At 54.6% G+C, this 14,946-nt stretch overlaps 1 protein-coding gene across 1 annotated transcript in view; it reads left to right on the forward strand.

Moving 5' to 3' along the window:
- The window catches only part of LOC111761949 (anthrax toxin receptor-like), a 37,558-nt gene extending 22,856 nt beyond the window's left edge, over positions 1 to 14,702 (forward strand). Inside the window, exons 6-13 of the mRNA XM_058299543.1 lie at positions 7,995 to 8,074; positions 8,152 to 8,220; positions 8,535 to 8,615; positions 9,299 to 9,359; positions 10,695 to 10,793; positions 12,386 to 12,455; positions 13,343 to 13,421; positions 14,496 to 14,702. Coding sequence (XP_058155526.1) covers positions 7,995 to 8,074; positions 8,152 to 8,220; positions 8,535 to 8,615; positions 9,299 to 9,359; positions 10,695 to 10,793; positions 12,386 to 12,455; positions 13,343 to 13,421; positions 14,496 to 14,702 — 746 coding nt within the window. The remainder of the gene's footprint in view (positions 1 to 7,994; positions 8,075 to 8,151; positions 8,221 to 8,534; positions 8,616 to 9,298; positions 9,360 to 10,694; positions 10,794 to 12,385; positions 12,456 to 13,342; positions 13,422 to 14,495) is intronic.
- The last annotated feature ends 244 nt before the right edge of the window (positions 14,703 to 14,946 follow it).

Below are 14,946 nucleotides of genomic sequence, written 5' to 3' on the forward strand. Positions count from 1 at the left end.
GGAAGATGGATCTGGCATCCTGTATGAAGCTGGATGAAATCCTCATATGGCTAACAAGATATTGATTCTGGAAGAAATAAACTTAATTAGAATTTTTAGAATATATGGTCCTACTGAGAGAACACTGGACCACAGAAGTAGAAAAGGCCAGGTGTCTGTAAAGGCTGCACTTCTCTGACAGCAGTGGGTTTTATTTTGCAGCTTTTGAATACTGTTTAGGACTGTTTTAGAGTAATTAACATAGAGATGACTTTCTTCCTTAAGGAAAGGACATACTATTCCCGTGCTGTAGTTAGCATGTCAAGTGCCCTGCGATTTTGCATCACCACAGCAGCAAGAGTCTGCTTGCTGTTTTGGAGCTTCTAAGGCACAGCTGGTTTCATTTATGATGTTAGGTAGCTCTAGGGAGTAACTAAAACAGATAATGGGGTTTGGTATAGATTGCCAACCCCAGTTTTCAATGGAGGTGGTTATGCCTAAAGCAGCCAAGAGGGAGATGAGAAGAGACATTGCCTTTTTCAAATGAAAACAGACAAGGGTTTTCTTAAGGTGATGGGTTAGAGACCCAGATGATACTTAGCTTTGTCTCTTGAAGAGGTATTTTAGGCCATCCAATGGCTGGCACTCGTATGACCCGTCAGGTGCTTCTGGTGAGTCAGTACATCCTTGGACCCCTGGCTTCAATCGGGATAAGTGTACCCAGCTGGCAATGCCTTTAACTTTAACAGTGGTGGGAGTGATTAAAACCACAAGCTAAGGTCCTCTCCAGTTAGGCTTTAATTGAGAGTGAGGCCTGTTTTCTTGCCAGGTTTTGATCAGAACCTGGTCTCCAGGTTTACTTTGGGTAAAGATAATTCATGGGTAGGAAGAATTTTGTTTCCAAGCTCCTGGATGACTTTTGATTTTTCCCTAGGTTGATAAAATATTTTGTGAGCTCTTGAATTTCTGGATCTAGTACCAGGTCCTGGGTAAGGAAAGGCTGCCCATAGACCATCTCAGAGGGGCTCAGCTGAAGTGGGTCTTTGGGAGCTAAACATAGCCTTAGGAAGGCCATGAGCAGACTGGTGACCCAAGGTGATGCAGCTTCCTGGCAGAGTTTAGCTAGAATCTGTTTTAAGGTGCAGTTAACTCTGCCTTCCCTGAGTATTGGGGCCTCCAGGAACCACGGAGATGATATTTAATTCTGAGGGCAGCTGATAGGCTTTGGGTTAGTTTACTAGTAAAGCCCATTATCACTTTGGAGGGACTTAGGAAGTCCAAACCTGGAACTATTTCCTTATGAGAGCTTTAGGCACCTCATTTGCTGTTTCTCTTCTAGTGGGAAAAGCTTCCACCCACCCAGTAAAAATATCTACCACTACTAAGAGGTACTTAAGCCCTGCAAGATGGCATGTGGGAGAAGTCTATCTGCCAGTCCTCTCCAGGGTATGATCCCTGCACCTGGACAGGGAGGTTTAAGGGGGGAGGATGGTGAAGCCTCCCATTGTCTGAGTTATTAACTGCACACAGGGAGCAACTCCCGGTAACTTCTTTGACTGTCTTCACCAGGCCCTGTCCTTCGAAAACCTGTTTGGCTAAGCTGGTTAGGGCTTCCCTCCCCAGACGAGTGGCTTGGTGAAGTCCATGAAGGACTTTCCACTGCACTGCTCCTGGCAGGTAGACTTGAGTATCCTTACCAAGCCACCCATCAGCCTCCAGGGTGAAGCCCAGGCTAGCTGCCCTGGACAGTGCATTACTGTTATTTCTTGAGGTAACACTATGGCTTCCAATAAATCTAGGATTTCTTGCCTGTGCTTAATAGGTGACCCACTGTTAGTAAGCAAGCTTCATTCTCACCATATAGTAGAGTGAGCATGAAGGACAAGGAAAGCATACTTAGAGTCTGTAAATATTAGCCTGTTTCCCAGCTACTAGCTTTAAACTTTGGGTAAGGGCAATCAACTCTACTTTCTGGGCTAAATTTCCAGGGGGGAGAGATTTGGCTTCTATGGTTTCAAATTGAGAAACCGCTGCATAGCCTGCCCTTTTAATTCCTTCTTTAATAAAACTGCTTCCATCTGTGAACCATTCAATGTCTGGGTTCACAAGAGGCGCATCTTTTAAATCTGGCCTGCTTGCGTAGTTTTGGTTAAGAGTTTCAAGGCAGGAGTGGAGAAGGGGCCCCTCAGGATCTGACTTTGGCCGTCTACTGGTAGTAGGGTGGCTGGGTTGAGAGTCTGATCTGTTCTTATCTGCACCTTAGGGGTCTCTAGTAATCGAGCCTGGTATTTAATTAACCAAGTACCTGTAAGCCACTTGTGGCTCCTGGTCTCAAACATGTCCTTCACCTGGTGTGGGGTGAAGACTGTGAGAGGTTGTCCCTAAGTTAGTTTGGTGGCTTTCTTAATTAAAAGGGCTGTTGCCCCCATTGCTCTTAGACAAGGTGGCCATCCCTGTGCTGTACTGTCCAGCAGTTTGGAGAAATAAACTACTGGTGGAGAAATTCCACCCAGTTTCTGGACTAACACTCCTAGACCCATCCCCTTCTCAGTTATGTATAGAAAGAAAGGCTTCCTTAGGTTAGGAATTCTAGGGCTGGAGGGCCAATTAAGGCTTGTGTTAGGACACGGAAGGCAGCTTCCTGGCTTGTTCCCCACCCTCAGTGTTGGTTATCAGCCTCTGTAATAGCACTGTGAGTGGCTGGGCTATCTCCCCAAACTTAGGTGTCCCCAGTCTACAGTAGCCAGCCGTTCTAGGAAAGTCCTCAGCTGCTTCTTTGCTTGAGGTGGGGGAGTAGTAGTGATGGCTTGAACTCTTTCTGGGGAGAGAGACCTTTCCCCTGGGGCAAGGAGGAATCCTAAATAGGAGACTTTCTGCTGAGAGATGTGTGCCTTGGATGCTGACCTCCTATAGCCTCTATCAGCTAGGAAATGAAGGACCGAAAAGGTGTTGACATCGGAAACTTCCTTCATTGGACTGCAAAGCAATAGGTCATCCACGTATTGTAAAAGGACACTGCGGCCAGTGGAGATCAGCTAGGTCCTGAGCTAAGCATTCTCAAAAATATGGGGGCTGTCTTGGAACCCTTGAGGCAACACAGGCCATGTAAGCTGGCCTGGGGGCCTAGAGTTGGACTCCTGCCATTCAAAGGCAGAAAGGAATTGGGAGTCCAGGGGGAGAGGAATGCAGAAAAAGGCATCTTTCAAGTCTAGATAAACCAAGACTAGTCTTGTCTAGTCTTGGTTTAAATAGCACTGTACAGCGGCTGGGCTACTGTACACCAGTCGCAGTTTCTGGGACCTGATTTAGTAGAGTGTAATGGTTGGGTACAACTGGATGAATGGGTATTACAAAGCTATTGACTGTTCGGCTTTTTCACAGGAAGAATCAGCATGTTGCTGGGAGATTGGCAGGGAATTACTAGGCCATTCCCCAAGAACAATTTAACCGTGGGCTGGAGGCCTTTAACAGCCTCCTCCTTGAGGGGGTACTGCTTTCTATGAGGGTATGGCTGGTTAGTATCATAAGAAATGGAAACTAGGGGAACTGGAAGAACCCTTCTGGGTATCCCAGTTTCCCAGACAATAGAATTTACTCTTGATTGCCTGGGGAATAACTGCTGATGAGACACCTGATTTTGATGAGGGAACCCTGGCTAAACACAGTTCCACATTCTTCCTTTGAGCCCTGGGCTGTAGGCACCTTAGAGGTTCCATTGATCCCTCCTAGTTGAATGCAGGGTCCCAGGGTACAAAGCAAATCCTGCCCCAGTAAGGGGTTGGGACATTTAGGGACAATTAAAAATTGATGGCTTATGATTAGGTTTCCTATTTGGCAGAGAAGAGGCTCAGTGAAAGATCTCATTTTAGTTTTACTGTCAACACCCACTACCGCATAGGTTCTGGGGGAGGGAGGTTTGGAGTGACAGGTCAGAACTGAATAGGTGGCTCCTGTATCAATTAAAAAATTAATTTCTTTTCCTGCCATGTCGAAGGTCACCTGGGGCTCCTCTAGTTCGACGTTCCATGGAGTCATCCAAGGAGCTGCTCTTTGCCCTGGGCCCCCTCAGTCCTCCATGTGGGGAGGGGGGCTGGTGCCACTAGGCCCCGGGCTGGGCTCCACCTCCCCTTCAGGATTCGGTGCTCTCCTGAGTCCAATGCCTGTTTTCCCAGACTGGGGCAGGGACTGGGGGCTCCTTACGTAGTTCAGGGCAGCTTTTCTTCCAGTGTCTTCCACAGTTGAAGCAGGATCTCAACAGTCTGGAGCCTGAGCTGGGGTGACCCTGGGATGGTCGGCTGCTCTTTATGGTAACTGCAAGTAGCTGAGCCTCCTGCCTGTCCCTCTTTGCCCTCAATTCCTCAAAAGTCTGGTCACAGTTGTCAAAGATGGAAAATGCTACTTTTAAAAGAGAATTCATTTAGGTCCCAGGACCTAGAGCTAGCTTTTCGAGTTTCCTTTTCATATCTGGAGTTGCCTAGCTGATAAAATAGGTTTCCAATACAACCTGTCCCTCCAGTGAGTCTGTATTAACTTGGGTATACTTTCTCCTAGCTTCTAGTAGTCTCCCTTGAATCAGGGCAGAATTTTCCTTTTCCATCTGGGTTATTTCCTGCAGGTTATTATAATTAACAGACTTGACAATGTACTTTTTCATTCCCTCTAGTAGGCATGCTATTGCATGGTCTCTTCCTTATGTCTGCTTGCCTTCTTTGGTAGTTCCAGGTAGGATCAGCCTCTGGAACTGCCACAACCCCTCTAGCTTATTGCTGGGGCTGCTGGGCAGCCTTCCCATTGGCATGCCCCTGGGCTGCTTCCCAAATTCAGCAGTTTTTTGCAGGGACATAGCACAAGACTAGGATGACATGTGTGTCTCCTCACGCCAGCTCAAAATTTAGGGTTAACTTCTGGAATTCCTTGGTAAACTTATCTGGGTCTTCTGAAAATCACCCCAACTGTTCCTTACACTGAGTTAAATCTGTCATAGAGAAGGGAGTATGGACTCTAATTGTTTCTGCTTCCCTTATTGTGTAGAGGCCGTTTTTGCATCCCCTATTAAGGTGGAAAGATGCTCCACTTCTAGTGACTCCCACTGGGGTAGCTATAGGCACATGAGGCATGGAAGCAGGGGCTGGAGGGGGGAACTGAGGAGGGGATCATCTAAGATAATCACCTCCTTTTCAGGGAGTGGTTTCACTTTCTGAGCATAACATAACTTACAAGATCCACTTCACCTCATGTCCTGATATAGAGCCATAAAAAGCTGAACCTATGAAACCTCTGACTGCTTTCTTTCCTTCTCACACAGGAGGTCTGTCTGCAAAATATGGTCATAATATAGGGCACCATTTACAGGCCAATTCTGGCCACCTTCCAGGCTATACTGTGGCCATGCAGTGTAGCAAAAGAAGATCAGTTTTTCCTTCCACCCTTCAGTTGGTAGGGTTGTCCAGTTCTCGAGAATACCCCCCACTGGGGAGTCTGCTGGTATGCTTGCAGCTGCACCCATTATTCTAGGAAGAATGAAGAAGCACCTTTTAGTCGACGGTTCTGGCATCCCAGAGTCCTAGTCTGACTAAAATGTTCACCACTCCACATAATTTGGAGCTGAAGCTCTGTCTCAGTGTCTCGAGAATTTCAATTTTCAGAGCCTGCCTGGCCCACAAGCATCCTTGTGGGCGACCTAGGTCCTGGGTGATATTTTATTCCAGATATCAAATCAATGCACCCAAGCTGAGTTGGTGGGAGACTGAGCAGCAGCCCCAAATCAAAGCACCTGAGATATCTGTCTCAGGGGATATTTGACTGCTCTCTGAATGGATGGGCCCAAGGAATGGGGGCCCTTCAGTTTCCTGCTCTGGTTCTCAGCACCCCGACTTTCCAGGGCCCAAGACCCACTGCACTCGACATGCCCAAGCCTTCAAAAGTCTTGGGGGACATGCAGAGTTACTTCCCACCACCCGGGGAATCAGGGGCTCTGATGCCAGACATTTCTGGGGCCACCTGGACTTGGAAGACAGATCAAATAGATCAGATGTCCTCCAAGCCCAAGAGAGCTTCCTCCTCCTCTCCTTTCAGAAGCTCAAGGCTGTCCTAGTTCTATGACTTTACTGTCTGATAGTTTCCCAGTTAAACCAGCCATCAAAAGGCCATTAAGTGATTGATGATCAATTGCTCTAGCTAACAGGCTTTGGGGCCCTGGGGCAATAGCTTCCTGGCTAGACAAAGGCACTTTCCATTTTTACTGTTTTTAAAACATTCCAAAGCATTCTAACACAAACCTGTAAAGAGAAATTCATTAGCAAGAAGTAGAAAGGTAAAACACCGGTAAAGGTTAGATCAGGGGCATCCTGGCCTGTGGTCCCCAGGGAAGGGAACAGCATCTGTCTTGGCTCAGCCCACTGCCTTCCCACTTCATGCCCCAGGTAACTGGGTGTGGCCAGATAGGAATGCCGTTGGCAAAGTTGTGGATGCACTGGGAGGGGCAAGCCCCCTGCTCCGCCACTGCCATGCACCTCCTAGGGGACAGGGTAGGAGAAGGCAAATGCAGGCAGGCCTGAGGACAAAGACTCTGGCTGCTAAAAGGGCTTGAAAAAGAAGTTTCACAGGGCCCAGTGCTCTGCCGGGAACCTCCGTCTTGGCAGGGCCATGATTTAAGCCACTGCCCTATGACACAGCCATCCTGGCTGGGGTCAGGCGGCACAAGCCTGTGTGCGTGGCAGTGACAGAGCCCCAGTCTCTTCCCTCCAGGGATTACATCCTGTGGGGGCTCATAGGCAAACCTGTTTAAAATGGGGAGCCCAAGGAAAGCATTAAGCAGGCTGTAGGCCATAGCTTCACTCACCAATAAACTCTAGGACCAGCTCTGCCAAATATGTTAATGGATTTTATCTAGGTTCTTCAACTATGCTGCAGAAATAAATTTCAAGAGCATGTCGGGTGAGTTAGGCCAGTAATTTATTCAGGTAGGGAGGGAAGAGAAATAGGAGAAAATAACAGATTAGGGGGCCCAGGTACAGAGGAAGGGGCTGAAAAGTGATAACGAGAGCTAATTTACAAGCTACACTTCCCCATTATAGATTATAAATGCCCAGGTTTACTTGTGTGGCCACGTGGCAGAGGACAAACGGTGAAAGCGGTGCACAGAGGGCAGGAATGGGTCCAGAGGCAACAGAGTGGAGAGAGCGAGCACCTCAGGCCCCCCACCTGGCTTTTTGAACTATTAATTATTCTGCCCCTTTGCTAATGGCAGGGGAGGGGTCCCAGCTATTTGCTCTTTTGATTGATTACCCCACCCATTATTTCCCCAAGAGGGCCCAATGATAAAGTCCTTGGGGAATATCCGGGGCTTCTCCTGGCTTCCAGAAGAAGTCTTTGTTCTGAAAGGCAGAATCCTGGGGAGGGTCCTCCAGCAGCCATCTTGGGGGCTATTGATGTGGACTCTCTGCCAGGTTCCAGATATTCCTTATCTTACTAGTCTGCTTCACAGGCTTCATAAGTGGGATGCACTGGGGTTTGCAGAGCCCTTAGCTGGGCACATGGTCCCCCGTCAAGGGCCTTGGCCAGGGGCCCTGGTGCCCAGGACACTGGCAGGAGCCCCCAGGCCTGATGGTTCATGGTCCCCTTGCCCCAAACCTGCAGCCCACCCTTTATGGTAGGTCAGCCTGCAGCTCTCTTTGCTGTTCTGGAGTCTTCCACCTCTCAGGTGTATGAACTGGGTTTCCCTTCCTAGCACAGGTGGTACCATCAGGTGGGGGACGGTGGGGCAGCCAGGTGCCTGGGGAACCAGGTGGGTGCTGGGCTCAGGCCCTTCTCCCTCTGGGGTCTGCTGCAAAGCATGCAGAGTAGGGTGGTGGCACATGTGCCTCCCGGTGAGCTGCCCACACCTTGCCTATGAGGACTTGGTGTGGGGCCCTGGGCTGTGTCCTGCACGGGCAACCCTGAGGTTCTGCCACCTGCAGCCCCCTGGTGCACCCCAGGTGCCGTTCCCATCTGGCCCCTCTTTGCTTGTCCCTCAGGTAAGAAGGTTTCCAGCATGATCATAGCCTTCACTGATGGGACGCTAGAGCCAGTCGTGTTTTCAAACACTAAGTCTGAAGTGAGTTCAAGCCACAGTCATGTGCATTTTGCTCCACATCTTTGGGTGAATTGTACTTAACACCTTCTCTCTCTCAGGCTCGAAAGGCTCGGCATATGGGGGCGACTATTTATGCTGTGGGTGTAAAAGACTTTTTGCAATCGCAGGTAATCAGAACTGGAACGCAGGGGCTGCTCTTGAGCCTGGGTGGGGGAAGGTGTCAGAGGCTGCTTTCCCAGGCTAGCCCAGGGATGGTTTCCTAACCCCCTCCAATTACTCGGGGCCACCCCTGCCCACTGCAGAGGATGGGAACGGTGGGCTTGGGCACACCCCAGCTGAGGGTGGACGGGCCCATCCCCCCCATGAGTTCTGCTGCAGACGAAAGGATCTAGTCCAAGGGTAATGGGCAGTCTGCTGCCTGTGGACCCCACCGCCCCCTCAGTCCCCTGGCTGTGGGTCCCTGTCACTCTCCTCCTCATAGCTGGAAGGGTTTGCAGACACCAAGGAGCATGCGTTTGGGGTGCTTGGAGGTTTCAAGGCTCTGCAGAGCATCACTGACAAGGTGAGTGGGAGCTGGACACGAGGATGGGTGCGCATGAGCGGCTGTGGGAGCTGGACACAAGGAGGGGTGGGCGTGAGTGGCTGTGGGAGCTGGACACGAGGAGGGGTGGGCGTGAGCGGCTGTGGGAGCTGGACACGAGGAGGGGTGGGCGTGAGCGGCTGTGGGAGCTGGACACGAGGAGGGGTGGGCGTGAGCGGCTGTGGGAGCTGGACACGAGGAGGGGTGGGCGTGAGCGGCTGTGGGAGCTGGACACGAGGAGGGGTGGGCGTGAGCGGCTGTGGGAGCTGGACACGAGGAGGGGTGGGCGTGAGCGGCTGTGGGAGCTGGACACGAGGAGGGGTGGGCGTGAGCGGCTGTGGGAGCTGGACACGAGGAGGGGTGGGCGTGAGCGGCTGTGGGAGCTGGACACGAGGAGGGGTGGGCGTGAGTGGCTGTGGGAGCTGGACACGAGGAGGGGTGGGCGTGAGCGGCTGTGGGAGCTGGACACGAGGAGGGGTGGGCGTGAGCGGCTGTGGGAGCTGGACACGAGGAGGGGTGGGCGTGAGCGGCTGTGGGAGCTGGACACGAGGAGGGGTGGGCGTGAGCGGCTGTGGGAGCTGGACACGAGGAGGGGTGGGCGTGAGTGGCTGTGCTAGAGGAGGGGCCACTCTCAGCCTGCCCCTCCGCCCCGCTCTGTGTTCTAGCTGGGGGAGAAGAGCTGTATTGAGCTCAAGTCTCTGGATCCTGTTGTTGCCTGCGTGGGAGGTAAGAGCTGAGGAGTCACCGCTGTGGTCACAGGTGTGTGTGTGGAAATGCCTGTGTGTGGGTGAAAGGGCATGTGTGCCCGTGGTGTGCACACGTGAGTGCTTGTGTGCATTTCTGCATGTTTCTGTGTGCCTGCGTGTACAATAATGTGGTGATGTGGGCATATGTGTTCTGTGGATTGTGTGCATGTTCACATGTGTCTGCTTGTATTTTTGTATTTAGTGTATACGTGTGAGTGTGTGTGTATGGGCATGCATGTGTGTGCATGCAAGTGTAAGTGTATGCACCAGGGTGAATGTGTGCATACGTGTGTGCCCGTGCATGTGTGTATTTTTGAGAATGTGCATGTGAGAGTGGATGTTTGTGGATGTGTGTGCATGGCATGTGGTCTTGTATGCATGTGGTTATGTGCATGTGTGTGTCTATGTGTGGACATTTATGTGTTTATGCTTTCTATGTGTTTGTATGTTTGAATTTGTATGCATGCATTGTGTGTGTGGTGTGTGAGTGTGTTTGAAGTATGCAGGAAGGTTCACTTCCCTGGAGCCCCTCAAGCTCGGGGCTGGAATTAGTGGGCCTGGGTCAGGAGGCAGTGCCGTGTGGAGGAATGGGTTTCAGGCAGACAGACCTGCGTGGAACAGCGACGGCCTGGGGACCCCCTGCCCTCCCTACGGCTGCTGTAATGTTTGCCAGGGGCGAGGCCCCAGACGGCCCCTCTGTGTCAGCCCTTCTGACATGCATGCTGAGACCAGCATGGGCTGGGGGTGGTCCCTGGTGGCCAGGGAGAGGCAGGGGCTGGCGTAGCTGCCTCAGGGCTCTGCACCCAGAGGTAGGATGGGACTGCCCCTGTCACGAGGGCTTCTCGGGAGCAGGGTCCTGGGGGCTTCCCCGCCACCCTGGGTACCAAGAGGATAGGGTGAAGGAGCAGCCCCTGTGTGTACAGAAGGCCCACGGCTCCAGGCCTGGGGGCCCCGCTCAGGCAGCCTGGGTGCCTCGGGCCCACCTGGGCCAAGCTCTGGTCTCACCTGTACCTGAGGGGTGACTCTGCCCACTGCCAGCACCCCATGGGTTTAGGGAGTCCCGTGGGATTTCGGGGTCAGAAGCCCCTAACTTGCCACTGGGGTTGGGTGATGGTGGAAGGAGCCTGAGGACACAGGGCCAGCCCAAGCCCCTCCCAGTGGAAGATGCACCTGCACGGGGTGGTTCCCACAGTGCCGGCCTTCCCTGAGCAGCCTTGGATGTCTGTTTTGGGGAAAGCCCACCTTGAGTGGTAAGATTAGAAGGAACTCAGCCCTGCACTCTTCCTCACAAGCCTATGTCATGTTGTCCTTGCAGGAGAATATCGAGTGGTGGTTCGGGGAAGTGGCCTTCAGAACACAAGGGACAAAAGCTCAGTTATTTGCAGATTTAAGTTCGCTGACAATAGCATTTGGGGTAAATATCTGCCTCGGTTCATTGGAGTGAAAGGACCCCACACAACGCTGTGTCGCCTCTCAGCCAACCTTTCCCCGCCCTCGCCGACTGTGCACTGGGGTTAGAGGCAGCGTGGGCAAGCAGGGGGCGGGCCAGGCCGGTGGGGGGCTGGGGGCCGGGCCCCTTCCCACCCTGACTGGAAACAGGGCCCGGGCACCTGGAGCAGGGCTGAGCTCCGCCTCGCAGGGCGCCCTTCCCAGGGCCAAGGATGGAGGCCGCAGGTGGCTCTGAGGGCATGGGCAGCCAGCCTGGGCCCTGTGCCCTGCCTGGTCCACTGGCCCCTGCAGGGAAGGTGGCTCATCCTGAGCTGAGATGAGGAGCCCTGGCCAGGCCTGGGCTCCAGAGTCCGAGGCCCAGGCCCCAGGGCCTTGGCTCCTGAGCCTGTTTTCTTTCCTGTAACACGAGCGTGCTGGTCACAAGATCTCGTAAGAAGAGTGGGAGGTGCCCTTGAGGGCATAATAATTGTGTGAAAATGTAAGAAGCAGCCTATTACTTGGAGGCACTGAGGTGCCAGGCACGTGGCCGTGGGTGAGCGGCCTGAGGAAGCAGAGGGCCCGGCAGGCGGCCCCCTCGGACACAAATCCCGGACATCGCTCAATTCATCTGCAAAAATTCTAATTTCTCTAAAAGAGAACTTGTTCCTGTAAAAGTTAGGGCAGGCCACACGTCCTAAGTAGATGTCCCTTCACCTCTAATTTCCGTGCCTTCCCAGTTTTTTGTTGTCACAGCACTTTGCACTCTCTGACATTTATTTCATTTGTAATTTCACTTTGTTGGATCGTCTGTTTCTCTACCCAGGCCCTAGAATGTTCCTCCCTTGACAGCTCTCTGCCCACCTTGTTTCTGTTAAATACCATCTTAGTTTGCCAGAGGGCTGCTGACGCAAAGTACCAGAAATGGGTTGGCTTTTGAAATGGGAAATTTAGTACAATAAAACTTCCAGTTCTGAGGCCATAAAACATCTACATCAAGGCACATTCTGAGATGCTTTCTCACCAAAGTCAGCCGCTGGTGAGCCCGGCGCCCTGCCACGTGGCAAAGATGACGGCCATCCCTGCTGAGGTCCCCGCCCTCCCTTCTGGGCTCACCATCTCCTCAGCCTCGAGCTGCTCGGTGGGCCCAGCCCCCTGGGGGCTTCGCTGCCAGCGGCCCTCAAGTCCTCTCTCACGTGGCCGCATCAAAATGGCAGAACTCCCTTTTCCTGTGTGTCTCTGTTTGTGTCTCTGTTTATATAAGACCCAGAAAGAGGGCGGAGGCCCAACCTGAGTCAGGCCTCACTCACGTGATGCACTTGAAAGGGTCTCACACCCACAGGAATGGATTATTTCAAGGCATAATATTTTAAGGGGTTTCACCAAACGAAAACTCACAAATACCACAGCTGCCCAGCATCTTGGGAAAGGCCAGGGATCCCCAAGTGTCTCTAAGGAAATGAAGGCTGAGAGAGAGGACAATTGTCTGTCAACGTGAGCGCAGCTTGCTGAGGGCCACAGGAGGTGGTGGCTGGATGAGCTGGCAAGTGCACTCACCTGCTCATGGGATTTGCCTTTTAGATGAAACAGCAATCACTGTGGAAGAGAAATTCATAACTTGCCCAGGAGTAGAACTGGAGGAACCTGGAGAGTAAGTGCCCGGTCTGGGGACCCTCGTGGCAGGAGACCAGATGGGCAGTGGTTTAGGGGTCCTGGGTGAGGACACCCTCGGCCGGGGCACCCGGGGAGCCCTCTGTACCTACCCTGATGGGTGGTCCTGGGGGTGGGCAGGGATCCACATGGCCTGGCTCCGCTGAGGATGGCAGGAGGTGGAGGGTGCCTGCCTTAGTTTCCCCATGCTGTGACATCTCCCAAGCCATGGGTTTTCTTGACAAGAGGGGTTTCTTGGCTGCCAGTGTTGGGGCTGGAAGCTGGCTCCCTCCAGGGTGGGCAGCACTCTGGTGCTGGCAGCTGGCAATCCTGGGGTCCCGTGGCTCCCCCACCACACGGCCACGTGCTCTCCTCTCTCTGCTGGGTTCCCAAGGACTTCCAATGTCTTCTCCTCCAAGTGGCTTTCCCTTGAAAGCCCCCAGTCACAGCACTAAGGGCAGTCTCATTCCCCTGACTGCAGCATAGCGACATCCTCAGAAGGTCCTTTGATGATGGGTTACACCCCAGGACTGGGTGCAGGTCATGAACATGGTTTTTTCTGGGGCACACGCTTCAGCCCATCCAGTTCCAAAGGGCTCCTGCCACTCGCTGGAGCTGAGCCCACATGCCCTGTCCACACCAAGGAGCCGAGGGAGCCCCCATGTGGCCGTGGCTCACGTGGCACATGGCCGCATGGTGGGCAGATGATGCCGGGCTCCTGGGGCTGGCCGTGTCCCTCGGGGCCTCCAAGCCAGGCCGACCTCGTGCTCTGGGGAAGGAGAGCTTGTCCACTACCCCGTTGCCTTGCTGGCAAAGTCACTGCACCCAGGAGAGCTGGGGGCCATGGGGAGACCTGCTTGTCACCGACCCACCCCCTCTGTGCTTTAGGAAGGTCTTCGTTGAAATCAGCCTCAACAAAGGGAATAACTTCTTTGCCAACAACCTTAGCTTCACCAGTGTCCTGTGCGTGAGTACTGGGGGGGGGCACCCCCGTCAAGGGGCCTGTCAGCCCAGCCCTGATGCAGACACACTGGGGGGCAGCTGGCAGCCAGGGTGAATGGGTGGGGCAGGGGTCCACCAGGACCAGAGTCCAGGCCTGCAGCACCTCTGGCCATGTGGGACCCAGGGCCCACAGGGTCCAGGCAATGGAGTGGGGGACCCTCTGCTGAGGCCCCTCCCAGCAGGGGAGCTGTGGGGGCCTGACCCCTCCCAGGCCTTGTGGCACTGCCCACTGCCATCGCATCCTCGGCTGCCCCTCTGCCCGCTGCCCCTGAGCCCTACAGGAAGCTCGTCCCCTGTTGTGGACGGGACAGCTTGGCGGGACGGAGGGGTGGATGGGGGTCGGCCCTTGGGAGGCTCGTGGGCCTGAAGGAGCCCCCGCCAGGGCAGCCGCCCACAGCTCCAGGCAGGTGGACATCCCGTCCCCGGGCAGCAGGCCTCGGGCGGTGGAGAGCGAGAGGCTGGGGCAGAGGGCCCCGGCGGAGGACGGTGCTGGCTGCAGGCGTGTGTCAGGGAGCAGCCCCGAGGACACGGCCAGCTGCTGACAATGCTCACGCCTCCCCTTGCCCGACGCCCTCAGACCCCGGCCCAGTGTGGGCTTTCTGGGAAGTCTCCCTGCACCTCCCAGGCACCCGCCAGGCAGGATGGGCCCTTCCCTCCACCAGGGTGTGGAGAGCTGGGAGGGGCTCAGGAGATGGGGGGCCTGGCCTCTGGGCGGCCGGCCCCCGGCCATCTGGGTGCGGTGTCCTCTGTGTCCCCACAGCCCCATCCTTGTCAGCCGAGGCCTCCTCTTGGGGTTGGGTCCTTCAGCCTGGAAGCTTCCAGGCTATCTTGGCAGGCCTCGGAGGCAGGGGCTCGGGGCACGGTCGCAGGCAGTGACCACGGTCCTGGTCCCTGCCAGGGCCCTCCGGGGATTTGGGCCTGGACTCCTGACCCCCCTGGGGTCCCTCGAGATGGGGGCCTGAGGGGAAAGGGCAGTGGACACGAGGGTCCAGGGGCAGGAGCTGGGAGGGGGCCATGCAAGGCTGTGGTCCTTCCACAGGGAGAGCACCCTACCACCCCCGTTCGCAACACTCCACGCCAGGCCCAAACTAAACCACACCCCAAAAAGACCACCACCACCACCACCACGACCACGACGACGACCACGGAGACGACCACGGAGACGACCACGGAGACGACCACCAGCATCCCCGCCAAGCCCCCAAAATTCCCCCGCTCCCCGTGGTGGTCGGCGTGTTGTCGCTGACAGGCCCACTGCTGCTGTGCTGCCTCTGCTACATCTGCTGGCCCGTGAGCACCCGCCCCCTTGGCCCACCCGGCGGCACCCTCCTGGGGGCAGGTCCCAGCACCTCCCAAGACTGACCACGGCTCAGGCTCCACCCCCCCCAGAGCCTAGCGGCGCCCTGGCCTCCTGCCCCGCCTGCCACGGGGTGCTCACAGGGAGGCTGCACACGCTGGGCCAGGCTGCTCTGGTGCCCACAGCCCTTCTA

The sequence above is a fragment of the Dasypus novemcinctus genome, chromosome 6 (genome assembly GCF_030445035.2).
Source record: "Dasypus novemcinctus isolate mDasNov1 chromosome 6, mDasNov1.1.hap2, whole genome shotgun sequence".
NCBI lineage: Eukaryota > Metazoa > Chordata > Mammalia > Cingulata > Dasypodidae > Dasypus > Dasypus novemcinctus.